Below are 23,429 nucleotides of genomic sequence, written 5' to 3'. Positions count from 1 at the left end.
TGTATTTGCTTGGCTTTTAATGAGGTCTAAAGAGAAGGAAATAAAATTCATTGGTATGTTGTCATTTGTCCATTACCCCCATCATGTCATCTGGTACTTCTTCCTCTTCTGTCAAACTTGTAATTATATGTGATGTAAAGATATAGCCTATTAAGCATATGATTTCTAATTTAAACATCTAAGTTGATATAGAACTCCTTTTGCATAAAGGCAGTCTTACTTTTGTTTTTAATGACACCATTTCTGGAACTTTTACATTTGCCCATTTACAATTTCCTTCAACAGAGGGATGAAAAAGTTGCTTTTTTTTTCATTGAACTTTCAATCCTTTGTTTTATGGCATAGCTTTTGATGGGGTATCTAAAATATTAGTCTTGAAAATTACCAAGGCTATGAGCAGCTGAGTAGGCTTGGGCATAACTGAAACTGATATATGTTTCATATCCTTGTAGAACTGGGATCTCCTTTCCTGCCCTTCTGAACATCTTCAAGCTCTTCCCTCACCCTGCAATGTTGTCCATTTCCCCACTCTAGTCTACCTCAGCTGGCCCTATAATCCCCAGCTCTTACTTAACTTTTAAGACACAGCTCAGGATCTCCTCAGTTTTGTATTATTTTCTGTGTGTACCAGAAAAGGCAAAAATTGGTACTTTGTATGAAAATACATCTTACCATTCTTATATGTAAAGCACAAATTTATTTATAAACACAGTCTGTAAACAAATACATATATGTATATGTATCTTTATCTCTACATATCCGTAGACAGATATCTATAGATTTAGAGACAGGTACAATTTTCATGGCTGATGAAAGGGTGATTAGGGAAAAAATAAGACATAAAAGGCTCTCTTTTGGGGATAAAATGGAATAAAAAGATTGGGAAATATTGACTCAGATCAAAATGACTTGTTGTAACTACCTCAACCAAACTCCTTGCAAATTAATAAAGACATTGTAATATGAATTCAACTTAAGTTATTTAAAACATGTACAATGATCTTAGGCAAATAATAGTGATATTAACTGAACAATCTAGATGATACTTAACATATCCTGAAGTGCATTTCCCAACATTTAGCCAGGATGAAAGCAGAGAGATCATCATGGAAACATCTCCATCCTCCTTCAATGGCACTTTTATAAGAGTTGGGAAATTTTCAGTGAATATGTCTTCTATTAATCTTTCTGCCCCTTTTCCCCTCTCTTCTCCTTCTGGGATACCCATAATACATATATTTGTGCATTTCATGTTGTCACTCAGCTCCCTAAGACCTTGCTCATATTTTTCCATTTTTTTCACCATCTGTTCTTTTGTGTGTATGAATTCGAATGACATGTCTTCCAGTTCACTGATCCTTTCTTCTGCCTGTTCAAATCGACTGTTGTTTCCCTCCATTGTGTTTTTCATCTCCTCCATTGTGGCCTTCATTCCCATGAGTTCCGCCATTTGCTTTTTTAAGTTTATGAATTCTTCCTTATGGTCATCCAGTGTCTTCTTTATATCCTTCAGCTCTTTTGCTATATCTTCCTTCATTTCATCAAATTTATTTAGCATTTGTTGCTTCAACTCCTGTATCTCAGCTGAGCTATTAGTTTGTTCCTTTGACTGGTCCATGTTTTCATGTTTCCTGGTATGGCTTGTTATCTTAAGTTGTCTAGGCATCTGATTTTCTTGATTAGTTTATTTTGGAGCTTGTTTTCTATCTTTTACCTAGTGGTTTCCTTGTTGGTTGGCTTTGTTCTCTGGCCTTTGTTATTCAGTTCAACTTATTCTAGACCTCTAACTTAGGTTCTATTTAGTTGATCAGAATTTTTCCCCTCTGGTTTTTTCTGTTCCTTGCTCTGCCTCTATGTAACCTTTTTGTGAGTGGGTCTCCTCAGATATGGTCGACCCTAGTCAGATTTTCCCAGTCTAGTGAGGCCCAGGTCTCATTGGGAAGGTATGGAGTTTTCCTGAGAATGAGACCCTCCTATGAGGCCTTTAGAATTGGTGCTTTTCCTCTCCTGTCCAGCAGGTGACACTTGCCAGCCTGCAGCTCCCCCACCAGTGTAAGGAGGTATGTAGACTTTAGTTCCCCTGGTGACTCTGATCCTGTTGGGGGCATGGCTGACTGAAGCCGGAATCTGAATTTCAGCCCCTGGGGTCTGAGTTCCCAAAAGGAGGACTGCCAGTTGAGCTGGACCTCCCTCCACTCTCCCAATCCTCAGAACTCCAGTTGTCTCACAGGGCACTATTCCCTTCTCCCCTCTCCTTTTTGGGGCCTCTCCAGGTAGATTCCTTGGTCAGCCTGAGTTACCAGTTAAAGATGGGGGTGGAGACCTTTAGTAGTGAATACAGAACTCAAAGACACTGTGGGTACTCTGTCTCCCCCCCAAGCCCAGCCTAGTCCCTCAACCTGGGCTTTCTGATAGAAAATAACCACATATATTACTTTTAGATTAAAAAGAATAGAAAAAAACAAGAAAAAGAAAAAAGAAAAAAAAGAGAGTCTCTTTTAAAAATCTTTCCCCAGCCTGGAAGTTTTGTCAGTGTCAAAATAGAGCATTTAAATATAGGCTTTGGGCTAGTGTCTGATAATTACTCTCCAACAGCTTCAGTTCCACCCCTGCAGGGGGCTATTGAAATGCAAAAAGATAAAGGATCAGTGAGAAGCCAGAAGGGACAAAATGTAGGGGGGAAAAATGGCTTTTTTGGAGTCTGGGTATGGGTGCCTGCTTTTATGTGCTCCCACTGCTCAGAGCCCAGCCCTTCTTTAGCACCCCAGCTCCCCAAATTAGTTAATTAATTTGTTAATTAATTCTGCAGTTGAGGCTGGGTTGAGCCTCCCTTCTTGCCCTCAGCAGATTGCTGTTTTTTGTCCCCCCCCACCTTTCAGGGAGCCAGCAGCAAGACAGTCTGTGAGGTCTGGGTGGGGAGGGGCGCCAGACCCCTGGTCCGGGGAACTTACAATGTTCACTGCAATCTCAGCTTTTCCTCCAATTCCAAACTTGCATCCAATGTGTGACTGGTTACTGGAGACCCCAAAAACAGTGTTTCATATAGTTCTTGGGTAATTGCCAGCTGCTCTAGGGGAGAGATGAAATTCTGCACGTCACCACTCCACCATCTTGCCTCAGTGGCACTTAATGTTATATGCATTTTTAAAAACAGAATCAGTGAAAAGTTTGGAAACAGGTCACTTTGTAAGGAACACTGTAGATCCATCACCCAAACTTTATTGTCCATTGAATTATCCTATTCTGTACAAGAGGTCTTTGGACATTTTGACTAAGATAATATGCAAGACAGGTTAAATAATTCAATAGACTCACAATTATTTTGCATTTTACTTTTTGGAAACTCAGAAGTTCAAACTGAATTTTATTATAATAATTTTCAAATAGACAAACACCTATTTTTTTGACAAAATGAAGTCATACAAAATTAATTGAACTTAATTCAGGACTCCTCTTGTCTGTTCTTTATGTCTCATGATTTATATAAAATGCCACCTTTCACATGTTGCTTAGTCTAATATCACACAAAGACAGACAGATGTCCTTAGTATTTTTAATGTCTCTATTTATTGAAATAGTAATCAAAAGTTAAAATAATTAGTATCCCCATTTATTTATTCTTGATTGTGAGAAAATGAGGTAAGACAAATAAATGAACTTTCCAAATAATTTAACTGAGCAGCTTATGGTAACAATTTTCATTTAAAGGAGAGAACACAATATTCGATATGGTCTGATCAAGGAAACTTTAGACAGAAGCATTTGTAGGTGGACATAAATGGCTCTGTGGTATCCCAGACTTTGTACTGCAAACATTCACCTTCACCCTGGGGCTCTCTCATCTGCATGCTTGTTGCAAATGCTGGGTGTCCCAAAGAATCTTGAAGATTCATCTTCAGCTTTAGCTAGGGTATTGTCTCTTTAAATGTAGTCATGGGTTAAGTTGAAGGAAAAAAAGAAATTTAGAGAAGACATGTTCCTGGAATAAATTTTACTTAAGTTTAGTCGAAGAGATAAATTGATCAATTGATAGACTGAATAACCCAAAAGTGGCCAATGCATCCTGAAGTGATTAAAGCACATTACACTCATAATTTAAAAGAGTATGCTCTTTTAATTTAAAAGAGTAGCCTTGCTGACTCAGAAGAAATCAGAGAATTTATTGAATGCCATCCCCTTATTTGTGTTCATGAATCAATGTAGAATAAGAATGCTTAATTACTGAGAGTTAGCAGAGTGTAACACTTATTGGGAAATTTTCTGAAGCCAGAATCCTTGGCTGGAAATCCCAACTCCTCTAGTTTCTAGCTGTGAGCTTGGACACATTATAAATCCCTTCCTTCAGTTTCCTCATCCATAACATGTAGTTAAAAATAGCAAGTCACCCATGCAAGGAAATTAGTTGTAAAAATTTACATATTTATAAACTTTGTAAATATGCATGCAATGTGGTAAGCTTTAATAAGTTGTATCTACTATTATTTCTTTATAACAGTCAGGTCTAGTCCTGAACAAAATTTGGCATCAAAATATGAGCTCATAAGGACAAGAATTTTGTCTAATCTCTAGCTACAGCCTTGGTAGCATGTAGAACAGTACTTCCCCAATTGCAGGTGGTAAATTATTGTGGATGGAATGAATGTTCTCTTAGGTCTAGTTCCCCTTCCATTATGTAATGTCACTCTATTGTACATTTATAAATAACTGTACTCTGAAAATAGGGCATAATTAGCCACTCAATTTAATAGTTACATTTACTAATTCATCAGAATATGAATTTCAGGCTTTTGTTTCATGTTTACTAGTTAAAAGGTTTAATCCAGATAATAAAATCTAAAATATGTCAAATCCTACCTGAGAAAGTGATTTCCCAGAACTGCCATGGACTTGAAGAAACTTTAGTATTTATAACCAGTTTTTCCACATAGGGACAAATCCCTATGGTTCAATTATTTCTAGCAGAAAGTCATTCTTACTATGAAGAATACTTAATACATTTTATTCTTCTGAGAATCCCAAGTGCATTGAGGACATGATTTTTACCCATTCTCCAATATCATCAGGGAATTAAATCTCCTAAGAATAGTGAGGCAATAAGATTCATTATTTATTTTAATTTAGACTTAAATTTTTCTTAATTTTGATTTGGGAAATATTATGTGCTTTGATTTATAATATGTAAGAAATACTATATGGTATATGGAGAAAATATTGGATTCTGAAATTCCATTGGAAAATCAATTAATTTTTTTGGTTAACTTTACTAGCCATTTACTGATTCTGAACCTTGTACCATATCCTTTAATTTAAATATTATGCATTTGTGTATTGATGTATAATACAGGTGTTTTGGTGATTCTGCCCTTGCCCCTTCTAATTCCAGCCCAGATCTGATATCTAGTCTTCTCTCTCTTGCTTTGTGCACTTGGAGTTTAACCCATATGAGCACAACAAAAGGGCTCTTTGGTGACTAGTTTCCAACTGATTTTGCCAATAGGAGGTACCAACAGAATTTCAGAGGTGGGAAGGAAAGAGGAGGAGCTCAACGTTTTTCTTATTCTCTTCCAGAGTCATTTTGAAAATATTAGAATGTCAGCAGCCCTCCAAGGTGAACTGGAGCCCAGGTGTTTTTTAGAGAAGAAGGTGGCAAAGGTCCTTCTACCTTGTTCCAGCTCTCATGGGGCTCTAGTGAAGAACCCACTTTCTATGTCTGTTCAGTCCCAGTGGTGGAAATTGCTTTCTACATTTAACTTCCAGGTGCTTTAAATTCTTTGGTTTGCTTCCTTAATTTGCTCCATTCTCTACCTTTTCAGTAAATCCCTTTCGGGTAACCCATCTGAGTGTTCCTGACCCAGGCCAAAGCATCTCACAGTAGTTACTCACTAACAGTGCAGTAGCAGCAGAAATAATAATCATTGTGATGGCATTTATTGTTCTTGTTAAAAATTTGGGATATTTATGAGCTTCCTGTTGTTGGAATGTAAAGGAGCCATTAAATGACAACTCTTCTGGAACCCTGAATTAATTGAAGAATACATGTAGGAGTCAGACTATTACAAAATTACTATCAATATTACAGCTAAACTTGAAGTTGAGAATGTGGCTTATGCATATGCTTTTTTGCTCCTCTCTTTGACTTGAACTCTCTCAGACACAGTAGAACAGCTAGATGAACTGTTGCACCATCCTTCCATTTTCAGAGAATATCCAGCATTCACCATATAGAGAAGAAGAGAACATTTTGAATTCAAGCAAGGCAGCTGCTATGACCTTTTCAGTGATGTCACCAAACTGTTTTCACCCTACTAGGAGGGGCATGGGAAGTGTAGGGAGTGGAATATGAAGTGTCCTCTAAAACTTTCTATCTAATATCATTTAAAATTTACCCTCCATCCTTTGTAACCTGTCTTGCATCCCTATGTTGATGCATCCACTTGAACTAATTTAATTTAAACTAATCTGAAAGGAGATCCCACAGTCTAACAAGGGAATCCCTGTCTCTTGCATTTAGTAGATAAGAAGAAATGGTCTTAGGTCATCATGAGATAAACACTTGTTTATGTGTTTATAACCCTCTTCCCACTATCACTGTTTAATTACCCATTCATGATCTCTTCAATAAAGATTATTCAGCACCTAAAATTTTGTGCAGATCTCTATAGGAGATACCAAGATGAAACTGATATTATATCTGTCTTCAGAGCATGTACAGTCCAGTAAAAGAAGTGGAAAAGTTGGAGAAGAAGGCAAAGGTCAAAAAGGAGGAAAAGAACATTGTCATGCAGAGGGAAAGCTATTCCAGCTGAAGACATGTCAAGCACTGTTATAGAAAATGTTTTATGATTATGAAGACAGGAACACCTTTATAAATGCCATAAAATTGATACTAATATAAATTAGGGTAGTGGGTTTTACATTTTTTAAAAGTAACTATATACATCTGATTAACTCATAATTTAGGATTCTATTCATTAAAATGTGACTTTTGTAAACACATCCAGAGGGAGGCATAATAATATCTCATGGGTGATTTTTGATGGCTTCTCCAGGGATGAGGTTCTGAAGATTAGTCATTCAGGCATAAATTTTTCCACTTCTGTGTCCTTTGGGGAGGCTAAGGAGTAACTACATCTTCACTGGTCAGTCTGATAAATTTGAAAATCAAATACCCCTATGATGAGGAATGTCATATTGTTTGATTTCTTCCTATTTCCTCTTATCAAACATAGTACAACTATAAGAATTGCCACACTAAGTCAAAAGTACAGACTGACAGACCCTCTACATTTTCTGACAAAGGCAGAACATGCAAACATCCCTCACCCAATTTACACATCCATATTTAGAAATAGGCTAAGGTTTGGAATAGATGCATTTGTTGAGCATTACATGGAATCAAAAAGTTTATAAAGGAGTTACAGTCATGAAATTTAGAGTCATCTATGTCACTAGAAGGAAAATTGGCAGTTAAAACATGGGAATGGAGAACACAATGACTCTTGTGGTGGAAGATGACTGTGATTAGCTGTTTAAAATATCAAAAAGTTATTCCACAAACTCAATCAAATATATGATGCTATTACAAGGAATTAATAATAGAATGGTCTATGGGGAAAATATTATCCATTGCAAACTACAGAGTATAGTTGATGGTAATATTTTAAAATTCTTTCATCAATAGTAACAAATGCACCTTGTCATGATCATGGGTCAATGATAGGGGGAAATAAAGAGTATTGATATTCATTTTAAAGTCAACTTCTCTCAGAGATCCTTAAAAAAAATTATATTGTTTCAGACTTCCAGATCATGAATGGTAGATTTATAATGAAACTATCATATTAAAACAGATTGTGTTGATGCAGGGACTGATAAATTGGCCTTAGAACAAAGAAACCAGAAACAAACCAATGAAAATTTGATATATGACAGTGATAGCATTAAAAGTGTCCTGAGAATACTATGGATTAGTCAATAAATGAAAATATATTTTCATTAAAAAATAAAATTAATCTTTGTTTTGATCCACTTAGAAGTCAAGAAACAATAAAGACCTAAACAGGAAAAAACAAAATTTTAAAATATTGGGAACAAAAAAGGGAATATTTTAATAGGAAATAGTTTCTATAGAAGATAAACAAAGAAAAACCATAGAGAGAAGACTGGTAAATTTGATCTACCTTTAAATGAAAGACATCTGCACCACTACATATTTCATACCTCAAAATGAAATACAAATGTGCATTGCATATAATATCAAAAGATTGCTACCTACTACGGAGTACATAAGGATATATTGGGAATGGATACAAATAAAATATAAAACAATTAGATTAAAAGTGGTCAATGAATATGGTTATCCAACTGAAAGAAATCTTGAATTAAAATAAACATTTAAAATATTTAACTTCATTTGCAATGAAGAATCCAAAAACTTAAACAGAAATGAAAATATATTTTACATCCATCAGATTAACATATTTTTTGAAAGAGACACTTTATTATATTGGCAAGAATGTGAAATAAAGGGAGCTCTCCCACACTATTGTAAACTGATAGAGCAATTTGTCAATATATAGTAAGTTTAAAGATACATCATCAGACTCAGAAATTACAGTAAAGTATTTACCTGACAGGCAATCTTGCAGGGGTATCAATTCTCAATGCAGAACTACATGAAGATTTTTATTGCTGTATTTTCTTTTTTATTTATTTTTTATTTATTTTTTTTTATTTTTTTTTTGCTGTATTTTCATATTATCAAGAAACTAGAAATAATGTAATTTCTCATAAATAGTAGAATGAATAAATATGTTGTAGCATACTTATATGTTGGCATAGAATATTGCAGAGAAAATTACTGCTACATGAATCAGCATGGATAAAACTAAAATGTTTAATGGAGGATAAACAAGTTGTAATGGATACTGAAATTTATTTCATTTATATCAGGTTTAAAATATGCAAATAATACTAAATAAATATATGTATAGATAAACACCTAACAAATGACATGATTTTACACAGGCTTAAGAACATTAAATTCTTAATCAAGTTTACTGCAGGAAATGGGTAAAGAAATAGAATCAGCCAAAGTAGACTCAACTTTAATATCTTCTAACTTTCAAAAAAATCTGTAAGATTGTGGCATTGAGTGAAGTCTTACTAATAATTAGTTCTTTTACACAGGTGGTCTTTATGTTATTTTCTACTTTGGGTTGTATGTTGTAAATAGTTCACAATAAAAAATTGAGCAGTGAAACTATAAAACAATTTGATAATATAGGTAAATATCAAATAGATCATCAGTGGGAAAAAAATTAATTCTCAGAGCAAAAAAAGAAATAATAAAGTGAAATATAGCTTGAAAATATTTAAAAATAATAAATAGTGGCATTTAAAATATACAAATGTTAGAATTTAATTTTGTAAGCACATGTATCTTATACCTTCAGGAAAGAGGTCTTAAATGAAAAAGAGAAAAAACAAGATAAGCACCCAAATTTGAAAATAGTCAAGGTGAAGGACATACAAAGAAAATTCAGATCATAAATTCAAATTAGTAATAAAATATAGAAAGGTTATAATCAAATACACATGCACACATATATGAATGCATAGATATAGATAAAATATCAAAATGGAATCAATTTTTAATGGAAAGACACTGATAATGAAAGGGTAGAGAAGAGCCATCATATAGTGGTAGGGAAACACATAGGTTAAAAAGGAAATCATTGAAGGCTTTGGCATCTCCTACAAAAGCCTTATGAGTAGAGAATGCAGATGAAATGGCCAACTTCCTAGAAACACAGGAACAACCTACACTGACTCAATAAGAAATATAGCACCCCAACAAACAAATCACAAGTAAAAGGATTGAATCTGTCACCAAAAAACCTCCCAACAATAAAAACACAGAACCAGATTGCTTCACAGGTGAATTCCACCCATCATTCCAAGAAGAATTAATACTAATCCTGCTCAAACTCATCCAAAAAATTGAACAGGAGGGAATACTACCTAACTCATTATATGAAGCCAACATCATCCTAATACCAAAGCCTGTGACTATAGATACAAAAATCCTCAACAAAATACTTGCAAATCAATCCAACTGCACATTAAGAGAATTATACACCATGACTAAGTGGGTTTTATTCCCTTTATGCAACAGTGGCTCAATACAAAAAAATCAATTAATGTGATATACCACATTTAGAAACAAAAACATTTTGAAAGGTAGCAATCAAAGGTGACTTCCTTAAAATGAAAAAAAGGGTATATATGAAAAACACACAACTAACATCACACTGAATGATGAGAGACTTAAAGCTTTCCCTCTAAGATTGGGAATAAGATAAGAATGCCAACTTGCACAACTATTATTCAACATTGAGCTTAATGTTGCAGCTACAACAATTAGGCAAGAAAAAGAAATAAAAGGCATCCAAATTGGAATGGGAGAAATAAAATTTTCACTATTTACAGATGACATGATTTTATATTTAGAAATTCTTGAAAAATATACAACAAAGCTACAAAAACTAATTTAAAAAGTTCAGCAATATGATGGGATACAAAATCAACAATAGCATTTCTATATACTAGTAATGAGCTATTTGACAAAGAAATCAAGATAAAATTCCACTTACAATAGTATCTAAAAGAATCAAATACCTAGGAATAAACTTAAACAAGGATGTAAAAGATCTCTATTTAGAAAACTATAAAACATTGCTAACAGAAATCAAAGAAGGGCTAAATGAATTGAAGGACATTATGTGTTCATGGATTGGAAGGCTAGATGTCATTAGGATGTAAGTTCTACCCAGGTTGACCTACAGATTCAATGCAATACCAGTCAAAATCACAGCATCTCACTTTGCAGAAATAGAAAAGCCAAATATCAAATTTAACTGCAAGATTAGCAGGCTTCAAATGTCCATCAAAGGATGAGTGGATAAACAAATTGTGGTATATACACATGATGGAATATTATGCAGCTGTAACACAGAACAAAGACATGGATCATGTAATAATGTGGATGAACCTTGAGGACATTATGTTGAGTGAAGTTAGCCAGAAACAAAAGGACAGATTCTGTATGGTCTCACTAATATGAACAGACATTAATGAACAAACTTTGGGAGCTAAAAGCTGACAACACAGGCGACCAGGAGATAGAAAGAGGGCAGAGATCAGCCATTTGATGCTGAAGGACTACAGAATGTTTAGGATTGATTGCATAGATCCAGAAATAGATAGCATAATACTGTGTGATGGTAGCACAGTATTGTAAGTACACTGAACAAAGATGTCTGTGAGTAAAGTTGAAAGAGGTGGGATAGGAGAATGTATGACACCAGAGGTAAAGATAGATGATAAAGACTGGGACTGTATAAGGTGGCAAAAACTGGAGTGGCCAATGACTGTTACTAAATATACAAATATAAAAATGTTTTTGCATGTGGGAAAGCAAATGAATGTCAACCATGTAGAAATTTGAAAAAGGGATGGTATTCAGGAAAAAACATAATCAAAGCAAACTGGAGTCTATGGTCAACAGTAACATTGTAATATACCTCCATTAAATGTAACAAAGGCAATACGCCAATGCTAAATGTATATGAGAAGGGGATATAGGGGAGTAATATGGGATTCTTGGTAGTGGTGTTATTTGCTGTCCTTAGTAGTATATTGTATTGTATGACAGGTTATTTTTCTTTTTATCATTTTTTCTTATTGCTAAAAAAAAAAAAACAACAATTTTTCTTGTAGTAATCAGTATGTTCAAATGCTGATTGTGGTGATAAATGTACAACTTTATGATGATACCATGAACAACTGATTGTACACTGTGGATAAATGTATGGTATGTGAATATAACTCTATAAAATTGTAGGAAAATATATATATAGGAGTAAAAGTGTTGGAGAAAACATGGTGAGAGGGATGATGCCTCACTAATATGGACTAACTACAATGTGTAAACTCAGAATTGAATCTTAGAACATAGCCTAATGTGGACACAATAATTGTAATAGTCCCTAGATTGTAAGCTCTTACAGCAGTTAACTCTGTCCCTGAATTGTAAGGCCTATCTCTAAACTTTAAGATGCTGATCCCCTAGCGTATGTTGTCACAAACATTGGGACTGGCAGTTTGATGTGCTGAGCCCTCAAGCATGGGACTTGCCCTTATGAAGCTCATCACCACAAAGGAAAGTCTAAAGTTGTATGTAATGGTGCCTAAGAGTCTCCCCCTGAGTACCTCTTTGTTGCTCAGATGTGGCCCTCTCTCTCTCTAACTGAGCCATCTCGACAGGTGAACTCGCTGCCCTCCCCTCTACGTGGGACCCAACTCCCAGGGTTGTAAATCTCCCTGGCAATGCAGAGTATGACTCCCGGGGATGAATGTGGACCCGGCATTGTGGGACTGAGAGTATCTTCTTGACCAAAAGGGGGATGCAAAATGAGACGAAATAGTTTCAGTGGCTGAGAGATTCCAAATGGAGTCGAGAGGTCACTCTGGTGGACATTCTTATGCACTATATAGATAACACCTCTTAGGCTTTAATGTATTGGAATAGCTAGAAGTAAATACATGAAACTACCAAACTCCAACCCAGCAGTGTGGACTGCTGAAGACAATTATATAATAATGTAGATTACAAGGGGTGACAGTGTGATTGTGAAGACCTTGTGGATCACACCCCCTTTATCTAGTGTATGGATGAGTGGAGGAATGGGGATAAAAACTAAAGGACAAATGGGGTGGGATGGGGGATGATTTGGGTGTTTTTTCACTTTTATTTTTTATTCTTGTTCTGGTTCTTTCTGATGTAAGGAAAATGTTCAGAGATAGATTGTGGTGATGAACGCATAACTATGTTATCATACTCTGGACAGTGGATTGTATATCATGGATGATTGTATGGTGTGTGAATGTATTTCAATAAAACTGTATTTAATAATAAAAAAAAAGATTAGCAGGCTTTGAATAGGGAAAAGTATCTTGAAAAAAAAAGATTAAAGTTTGAGGACTCATACCTCCTGACTTTAAAACATGTTAAAAAGGTACAGTTGTCAAAACAACTTGATACTGACCTGATGATGGGCATACAGATCAATGGAATTGAATTGAGTGTGCAGAAATTGATGCTCAGATCTACGATCACTTTATTTTTACAAGTTTCCCAAATCCACTCAATAGGGAGAGAACAGTTTTCAATAAATGGTTTTGGGAGAACTTGATAGCCATGTCTAAAAAAATGAAAGAGGGACCCTATCTCACAAACTATACAAAAATTAACTCAAAATGGATTAAAAACCTAAATATGAGACAGTACCATAAAACTCCCAGAAGAAAATGTATGGAAATAGCTACAAGATCTAGTGTCAGGCAGTGGTTTCTTAGAACTTACTCCCAAAGCACCAGCAATGAAAGAAAAAATAGGTAAATGAGATCTCCTCATATTGAATACTTGTGCATTTCAAAGGAATTTGTTGAAAAGGTGAAAAATCAGTCTACTCAGTCAGAGAATATATTTGGAAAACACTTATCAGATAAGTGATTGAAATCCAAAATATATAAAGACATCCTACAACTGAAAAATAAAAAATCCAATTTAAAAATGGTTAAAAGACATGAATAGACATTTCATAAGAGGAAATACAAATGTTGAAAAAGCACATGAGAAGATGCCCAACTTAACTAGCTATTATGGCAATGCAAGTCAAAACCACGAGTTGTCATTTTACACTTACTAGTTTCATCACTGTATGCAAACAGAAACCTACAAATGTTGGAGTGAATGTGAAGATATAGGAACACCTATTCACAGCTGGTGGGAATTTAGAATGGGGCACCTGTTGTGGAAGACAGTTTGGCGTTTTCTCAGGAAGCTAAGTACAGAACTACCATATGATATGTCAATCCCACTGCTAGGTAAAAAACACAAAAGAACTGAAATCAGGGACATGAACAGACACTTGCACACTGATGTTCATAGCAGTATTATTCACAATTGCCAAAAGATGGAAACAACCCAAGTGTCCATCAACACATGAATGGATAAGCAAAATGTGGTATATACGTACGATTGAATATGATTCAGCAATAAGAAAGACTGAATTCCTGAAGTATGTGACAGCATGGATGAACCTTGAGGATATTATATTCAGTGAAGTAAGTCAGACATAAAAGGACAAATATTGTATGATCTCACTAATGTGAACTGATTATATTAAATTCATAGAATTAAAGTACAGAATATAGGTTACTAGGAGATAGAATGAAGGTAGAGAATGGGGAGTGGATGTTTAATGTGTACAGGATTTTTAACTAGGTTTAAGTTAAATGTTTGGAAATGGAGAGCAGTGCTGGTAACACAATTTCGTGTGTGTAATTTAACCACATTGAATTATGTGTGTGATTGGTTTTGAAAGGGGAAGTTTAGAGTCATGTGTGTCACAAGAAGGAAATCTAGAGGATTAAACCCAGGCGCGTATGACACAGTGAACCCTGTGGTGTTCGATGACTGTGACTGCTGGAAGAAATATAAAAAATATTCTTTTGTGAACTAAAACAAATATATCTCAGAATTACAAGGAGCTAATAGAATGGTACATGGAAAAACACGCAGCTGTTGCAAACTTGGGACTATAGTTAACAGTAATAGTTTATTATTTTCTCATCAATAACAACAAATGGGCCGAGGCAGGATGAGTGACGTGATTGGCAGAATCGTTTCGTTGTGGGCCAATGTCCTCCAATCCTGGACAGCAGCTCTGGTGGGAGCAATGAGGGCGTCCGGGAGGCAGGCCCGGCCATCGCCGGCGGGGAAAAGCAGCGGTAGAGAGCGCAGGTCCCGGCCCAACAAATGAGCGGCTCCCTGGGGAAGCGGCGGCGGCGGCCGACCAGGCCCGGGCGTGCGGGCGGCGGGCTCGGGCTTTGGCGGCGGCAGCGGCTCGGGGGAGCAACTGGACTCGCTGGTGAGGAAGGACAAGGTGGTGGTCTTCCTCAAGGGGACGTTGGAGCAGCCCCAGTGCGGCTTCAGCCACGCCACGGTGCAGATCCTGCGCCCGCAGGGCGTCAGCGAATACACGGCATACAACGCTCTGGACGACCCCGAGCTCCCGCAAGGCATTAAAGGCTATTCCAATTGGCCCACCATCCCGCCGGTGTAGCTCAATGGCGAGTTTGTGGATGGCTGTGACATTATTCTGCATATGCACCAGAACGTGGACCTGGTGGAAGAACTGAAAAAGCTGGGGATCAGTTCCGTCCTTTTAGATGAAAAAAACGACCAAGACTCAAAATGAGGGTGGCACGGGTCCTTGCTGAGCAGAATGTTTCGCTCTCAGGAGAGGAAGCTTTCAGTGTCAAAGACTCACTGCCAGAAAGCCTTACCAATTTGGGTTTTCATCATTAAGACAACTGCTTGCACTAACCTATTCTTCAGGTGAGCAGCTGGGTGGTTTTAGTCTGGTATTTGGGCTAAGAATATTCTAAAGTGAATTATAACCTCTGCACTGTAATAATTCAATGTTGTAATATGATATTGCTGCAAACAAAATTTGTTCTTATATTGCCATTTACTCTTTACCTGATTCAGGAATAAAACTCGGAGCTTTTGAATCATTATCATTCATGGCTCCTCTGCAAGTGAGTCAGCCTGCAGAGATAACATGTCTCCCCTCCCCAATTTTATAACTTTTTCTGTTAAGGAAATAATGGTAAGAAAGAAAATATTATAACTGGGGTGATTTTTTTTTTTTTAAATAAGCTGCCAATTCGGTGATACCATGAGTTGTTCATTGCGAATAGTAGTAATCCTGTAAGGATTTTTGTGCCTGCAACTTCGTGTTTTCCTGATTTGAGTGATTGTTATAGTCTATTAAATTTGCCTCAAAAACTGCTATCAAAAACAAAACAAAAACAAAAACGAAAACAAACAAAACAAAAAACTGAAAGTACCACACCAGTGCTAGGTGCTAGGGGTCAATAATAGAGGGGATAAGGTGTATGTTTTGTTTTGTTTTGTTGAGTAATGGAAATATTCAATAATTGGTTGTAGTGATAATAACAACTCAGTGATGATACTGAGAACTATTGATTGTATACTTTGGATGGATTGTATGTTATGAGTATACATCTTAATTAAACTGTTTTAAAAGACTTATGAGGAGGTCATTATACTGGGAAGCTCATTCCTTAGATGTTTTTAGGGAAATAATATGAGATATACCCGAGATCTTCTTTGTTAGATAAACTGTATAAAAGAAGAAAAACACCTGCTATGGTTGGCAGATACCTAGAAAATAGGAAATTATTCAGTGCTATAAAGTATAATATGCTCCATTGCAATATAATGTGGTAATTCTATCTTTATAATTTTGCACAAGTATGACTACTAAAAATGGAATCTCTTGTTCTTTTTTGGTTTTGTAGAGGAATAGCAGTATATTCTATGTTTGATTTCCTGTATTTGTGTGTGCTTTAACTCATTGAGATGATACTAAATTCTTGCAAACTATTTGACACATTGTTCCAACTTCCATAAGTGAATTAAGAAAGACAAAACTACACCATAACAATTGTTGCTGATGTTCTCACAAACATTGGGGACTGATGGCTTGATGTGCTGAGCCCTCTTGTCTTGGGGTTTGCCCCTGTGAAGCTTGTTGCTGCAAGGAGAGCCTTAACCTGCTATAATTGGGCCTAAGAGTCTCCCCCTGAGTGCCTCTTTGTTGCTCAGATTTGGCCCTCTCTCTCTAACTAAGCCACCTTGGTGGGTGATCTCACTGCCCTCCCCCCTGCATTGGACCTGACTCCCAGGGGTGGAAATCTCCCTGGCAACACAGGATATGACTCCTGCGGATGAATCTGGACTCAGCATCATGGGATTGAGAACATCTTCTTGACCAAAAGGGGGATGCAAAATGAAATAAAGCTTCAGTGGCTGAGAGATTTCAAATGGAGTCGAGAGGTCACTCTGGTGAACATTCTTACACGCTATGTAGATAACACTTTTTAGGTTTCAATATATTGGACTAGCTAGAGTAAATATCTGAAATTACCAAACTCCAACCCAGTAGCCTTGACTCTTGAAGACAGTTGTAAAACAATGTAGCTTACAAGGGGTGACAGTGTGATTGTGAAAACCCTGTGGATTGCACTCCCTTTATCCAATATATGGAAGGATGAGCAGAAAAATGGGGAAAAAACCTAAATGAAAAAATAGGGTGGGATGGGGAGAGATTTGGGTGTTCTTTTTTTATTTTTATTTTTCATTCTGATTCTTATTCTTTCTGGTGTAAGGAAAATTTTCAAAAATAGATTGGGGTGATGAATGCACAACTATAAGATGGTACTGTGAACCATGGATGATTGCATGGTATAATCACATACCATGTGATTATATCTCAATAAAACTGAATTAGGAAAAAAAAACTACTTCATAACAGAAAGTAATTTGGTAATTTGAAGTGCTCATTAACAGGTCAGCAAATGAAGATATATTGCCTGCCTACATCCAAAAAATGCCTGCCTTATTTTGCAAATAATTTCTTTTGAATAAGTTCCCTTATTACTCTTTAACATCTTTGTTCCTCAGGCTATAGATAAAAGGATTTAACATAGGACTCACAAAGATATAAAAAACAGCTGCAATTTTGCCCTCTTCTACAGATGTATCAGAAGGGGGCCTCAAATGCATGCAGAACAGAGTTCCATAAAAGATGGTGACAGACATCAGATGGGACCCACAGGTAGAGAAGGCTTTGTGCCACCCCTCAGTTGAGTGGATGTCCAGGATGGCTGTGAAGATGAACATATAAGAGACAAGGATGATGGTAAGAGAACAAGTGAGGTCTGCACAGTAAAAGTGGTTGATCTCATTGGGTCCACAGAAGGACAGACAAAGCATCAGGATGGTCTGGGCCAGACCATTGGCAAAGCCATAAATATAGGGAGCAGGAACCAGAGAGAAGCAGGTACGTCTGGACATTTTACTCCCATATAACAAAGGCTTACAGATGGCCATGTAGTGGTCATAAGCCATTACTGCAAGGATAGAATAGTCAGTGATCACCAGGGAAATAAAAGTGGAATTGCATCAAACAACTGGTGAAGGAAATGGTTTTTCTCTTGGATAAGAAATTAACTAGCATCTGAGGAGTGACAGTAGTGGAATAACAGACATCTACTAAGGAGAGGTGACTGAGGAAGAAATACATTGGAGTATCAAGTTTTGAGTCACTTCTGATTAACAAAATCATGGTCACATTGCCTATTACTGTGATAAGATAGATCAGTAGGAATACCACAAAAAGGACAGGTTGCAACTCAGCTCGATCTGTCAGTCCCAGGAGAATAAACTCAGTCACAGGTGTGTAGTTTTTCTTTAACATTGTATTTTCTTGGCTTCTCATGAGCTCTAAAGAAAAGCAAATAAAATTCATTGCTATGTTGAATTTATTCATAACCCCCATCATGTCATCTAATACTTCTTCCTCTTCTGTCAAACATGTAGTTATATGCGACATAAAGAAATAGCCTATTAACCAGTGACTTATAATTTAGACATCTAAACTGATATAGATCTCCTTATGTATAAACATTCTTTTTTTAACTGGCACCATTTCTGGAACTCTTTATGATATTTGTCCATTTACAATTCCTTGGACCTGTGGATGAAATTATTGCTTTTCTTTGAAATTGTAATCCTTTGTTGTATAGTATCTGAAGTATTAATCTGAATCTTACCTATGCCATGCCCAGCTGAATGGGCTTGGGCATAAATGAAACCATTATATGATTTGTGTATGCAACTGAATAGACTTGGGCATAAATGGAACTTATATATGGGGCATATCATTGTAGAACTGGATCTTCTTTCCCACCTCTCTGAACATCTTAACTGTTCCTTCACCCTGCAATGTTTGTCCATTTTCCCCACTCAAGACTACCTCAGTTGATCCTCTTATCACCCAATCTTACTAAACTTTTAAGACAAGCTCATGATCTCATCAGTTTTATATTATTTTCTGTGTGTGCCATATAGGGCAAAAAGTGGTCCTTGGGGATGAAAGTAAATCTTCCTGCTTTTATGTATAAAGCAGTGAAATACATACAGTCTGTAAACAAATACATATATGTATATGTGTATCTCTATCTATCTATAGAGACAAATATCTATATATTTAGAGTTAGATATACTTTTCATAGGGAAGCAGGGGTGATTAGGGAAAAATAATGTGTAAAAAGATTCTCTTTCGGGGTAGATTGCAAAAAAAAAAAAAAAAAAAAGGTTGGGAAACATTGCCCCAGATAATAGTGACTTAAAAGTTTACCTTAGCCTACCTCCTTGTAAATTAACAAAAACACTATAGTATGAATTCAACTTAAGTTATTTAAAACATTTACAAAGGTTATAGTCAAATAATAATGATATTAATCAGACAATCAAGATGGTATTTAAGATAACATGAAATGCATGTCTGGACATTTAGCCAGGTGAAAGTAAGCAGAGAAATCATCATGGAAAAATCCACATCCTCCTTCAGTGGCACATAACCAGGTACGGCAATGCTATGTTCACTTTTTAAACAGATTCATTGGCAAGTTTGGAAACAGGTCACTTTGTAAGGTACATGGTAATCCCATCACTCAAATGGTATTCCATTGAATTACTTACTACATTCTGTAAATGAGGTCTTTGTACCCACTGATTAAGATAATAAGATGCAAGACAGGCAAAATAATCAATGGATTCATAATTATTCTGAATTTTACTTTTTTAAGCTCATAAGTTCAAACTGAATTTTTTATAATAACTGTCAAATAGACAACTATTCATTTGGTGCCAGAACAAACTCATAGAAGATTTACTGGACTTCAGTTCATGATTCCTCTTATTGTCTGCTGTGTATGTCTCATGATTTATATAAATATGCCAGCTTGCTCACACCACTTAGTGTACAACAACACAGACAGGCAGATTTCCTTGCTAATTTTAATGTCTCTATAGAAATATTAATCAAGAGTTAAAATAATTACTATTCCCAGTTATTCATCCTTGATTGTGAGAAAGTGAGGTAAGGTGAGCAAATGAACTTTCCAGATAATTTAACTGAGTACTTTATGGTAATAACCTTCATTTAAGGAGCAGAACACCACATCCTATATGGTGTGATCAGGACATCTCAGAGAAAAGCATTTGTAGGAGACATAAGTGGCTGTGTGGTGCTCCAGATATTGTATTTCTAAAATTGATTTTCACCCTGAGGCTGTCTCATGTAAGTGTTTGTTGCCACTGCTCAGTCCCCCAAGGAGTCTAGAAGATTGGTCTTCAGCTTTAACAAGGTAGTGTTTTCTTTACAGGTAGGCATGTTCAAGCTGACAGGAAAAAAGAAATTTAGACAGATAGATAGATGGATAGATAGAGAGATAGATAGATAGATAGATAGATAGATAGATAGATAGATAGATAATCAACTCAAAAGTGACCAATTCATCATGAAGTGCTTACAGCATATTTCACAATATTATACCCATAATTAAAAAGAGTAGCTTTGTTAACTCCGAAGAAATCAGAAGATTATTACATTCCACTCCTTATTTTTCTTCATGAATCAACAGAGAATAAGAATGCTTAATTATTGAGAGTCAACACAGTTTAACAGTGTGCCGGTTTGAGTGTATTGTGTCCCCCAAATGCCATTATCTTTGTGGTCTTGTGTGGGGCAGAAGTTTTGGTGCTGGTTGGATTTGCTTGGAATGTGCCCCACCCAGCTGTGGGAGATAATTTTGATGAGATGTTCCCATGGAGGCGTGGCCCCACCCATTCGGGGTGGGCCTTGATTGGTGGAGCTATATAAATGAGCTGACTCAAAGAGAGAAAAGAGAGTGCAGCTGGGAGTGATGTTTTGAAGAGAAGCAAGCTTGCTAGAAAGGAATGTCCTGGGAGAAAGCCGTTTTGAGGCCGGAGCTTTGGAGCAGATGCCAGCTGCCTTCCTAGCTAACAGAGGTTTTCCGGAGGCCATTGCCCATCCTCCGGTGAGGGTACCCGACTGCTGATGTGTTACCTTGGATGCTTTGTGGCCTTAAGACTGTAATTGTAAATAAATCCCCGTTTTATAAAAGCCTATCCATCTCTGGTGTTTTGCATTCTGCAGCATTAGCAAACTAAAACAAACAGTTACTGGGAAATATTCTAGAACCAGAATTTCTGTGTGGAAATCCCAGCTCCTGCAGTTTCCAGCTGTGTGGCTTTGGACAAATTATTAATCTCTTTGCCTTAGCTTCCTCATTCATAAATGTAGTTAATAATAGCAACTCACTACATGCAAGGGGGTTAATTCAGGTAACAGTTTGTAAATATGCATGCTGTGTGGTAAGCACTTAACAAGTTGAAGCTACTATCATTTGGTGACAGAATCAGGTCTAGATCAGAACAAGATTCAGCATCCAAGTGTGAGGTCCTTATGGTCAAGGATTTTGTCTAATCTATAGCTGCAGCCTCAGCAGCACCTAGAACAGTGCTTTCCCAATTGCAGATCGTAAATCATTGTGGATAGAATGAATGTTCTTTTGGGTCTAGTTTCCCTTACATTATGTAAATGTCATTCCACTGAACCTTTATTAATAATGGCACTCTAAGAATAGACCATAATTGGCTACTCATTTTAATACAGGCATTTATTAATACTCAGCATATGAATTTCAGGCTTTCATTTCACATTTATTCATTAAATATTTATTTGTAGATTCTAAATTCAAAAAGATATCTAATCCTACCTGAGGAATGAGAGAGGTTTCCCAGAGACATCATGGATATGAAGAACCTGAAGTGTTTATAACCAAATTATCACATAAGGACCAAATCCCTAAGGTTAAACTATTTCTAGCAGAAAGTCATTCTCACTCTGAGCACCCAATAATTTTTATTCTTCTGAGAATCCCAAATGCCTTGAGGATATGATTTTTACCTACTCTCCATTGTCATCAGGGAATTAAATCTCCTAAGAATGGTGAGGCAATAGGATTCATTAATTATTTTAATTTACCCTTAAACATCTTGATATTTTTTGACTTGGGAAAAATTAAGTACTTTGGTTTATAACATTTAAGAATAGTATACAGTATAAGGAGAAAGTTTTGGATTCTGAAAGGTCATCAAAAAATCAATCAATGTTTGATAAACTTGGACTAACCATTTACTGATTCCAAGCCTTGTACCATATCCTTTTAATAGAAATAATTATTCATAGGTGTATTTATATGTAAGTGTGTTGGTGATTCTCCCCTTGTGCCTCCTGATTCTAGCCCAGATCTAATGTCTATTCTTCTGTCTCTTGCTTTGTGCACCTGTAGTTTAACCCCTATGAGCCACAACGAAAGGGCTATTTGATGACTAGTTTTGAACTGAGTTTGCCAATGGGAGGCACCAACGGAATTTCAAAGGTGGGAAGGAAAGAGGTGGAATTCAATGTCTTTCTCATTCTCTTCCATATTTATGAAGTTCCTAGAATGACTGCACCCCTCCAAGGAGAACTCATGCTCAGGTGTATGTTGGGGATGAAGCTAGTAAGGGACCCTCTTCCTCATTCCAGCTCCCATGGGGCTCTAGTGAGGTATCCCCTACCTTTCTCCCTCCTATCCCATGGATGGAAATTGCCCTCTGCATTTAACCTACAGGTACTTCAACTTCTTTGGTTGATTTCCTTAATTTTGCCCCATTCTCTACTTTTCATTAAAATGCTTTTCTGCTAAGACATCTGAGTGGAATGTTGTTTCAGGCTGTTTCCCTGACCCAGGCCAAAGTAGCACATAGTAGTTATTCAATAAAAATGACAGCAGTTACAGCAGTAATAACTATCATGATGAAAATATTGTTTTTATTGAAGGTTTGTGATATTTCTGGGTCACCATTGCTGTAGTTTAAAGGGGCCATTAATTGATAACTCCTCTGGGGTCCTGAATTAATTGATGATTACACATAAGAATCAGATACTAAAATTACAAAGAGTATTGCAGATGTGCTTGAATTTGAGAATGTGGCCTAGACATATTTTTTTTTGCTCCTTTCCTTTGACTTCAAATCACTCAGACATAGCAGAGCAGCTAGATAAACTCTTGCAACCTCCTTCCCTTTCCAGAATTGTGAACAGCCTCAGTCACCTGAGAAGAGGACATTTTGGTTCAAGCATGGCAGCTACTATGACCCTTTCCATGATGTCACCAATCTGTATTCACCCTATCGAGGGAGGGGCAGAGGGTTGTAGGGAATGACATCCAAAAAGTTTTCAAAAATCTTTCCCTCTAATGTCATTTAAACTTTTCCCTCAAACCTTTCTAACCTTCTTGGTATCCCCATGCTGAAACATCCACTTGAAATAATTTAATTTAAACTAATCTTGAAT

At 36.4% G+C, this 23,429-nt stretch overlaps 1 protein-coding gene and 1 pseudogene across 1 annotated transcript in view; one reads left to right on the top strand and one right to left on the bottom strand.

Moving 5' to 3' along the window:
• Positions 1-14,371: 14,371 nt before the first annotated feature.
• Positions 14,372-15,326, top strand: LOC119520720 (annotated as a pseudogene).
• A 2,267-nt stretch (positions 15,327-17,593) lies between these two features.
• LOC119520854 (olfactory receptor 5M10-like) overlaps positions 17,594-23,429 on the bottom strand; it is a 31,265-nt gene continuing 25,429 nt past the window's right edge. The window contains 2 exon segments of the mRNA XM_037818738.1: positions 17,594-18,110; positions 18,112-18,429. Coding sequence (XP_037674666.1) covers positions 17,594-18,110; positions 18,112-18,429 — 835 coding nt within the window.

The sequence above is a fragment of the Choloepus didactylus genome, chromosome 26, assembly GCF_015220235.1.
Source record: "Choloepus didactylus isolate mChoDid1 chromosome 26, mChoDid1.pri, whole genome shotgun sequence".
Lineage (NCBI taxonomy): Eukaryota > Metazoa > Chordata > Mammalia > Pilosa > Megalonychidae > Choloepus > Choloepus didactylus.
This window is presented reverse-complemented; position numbering and strand designations above follow the sequence as displayed.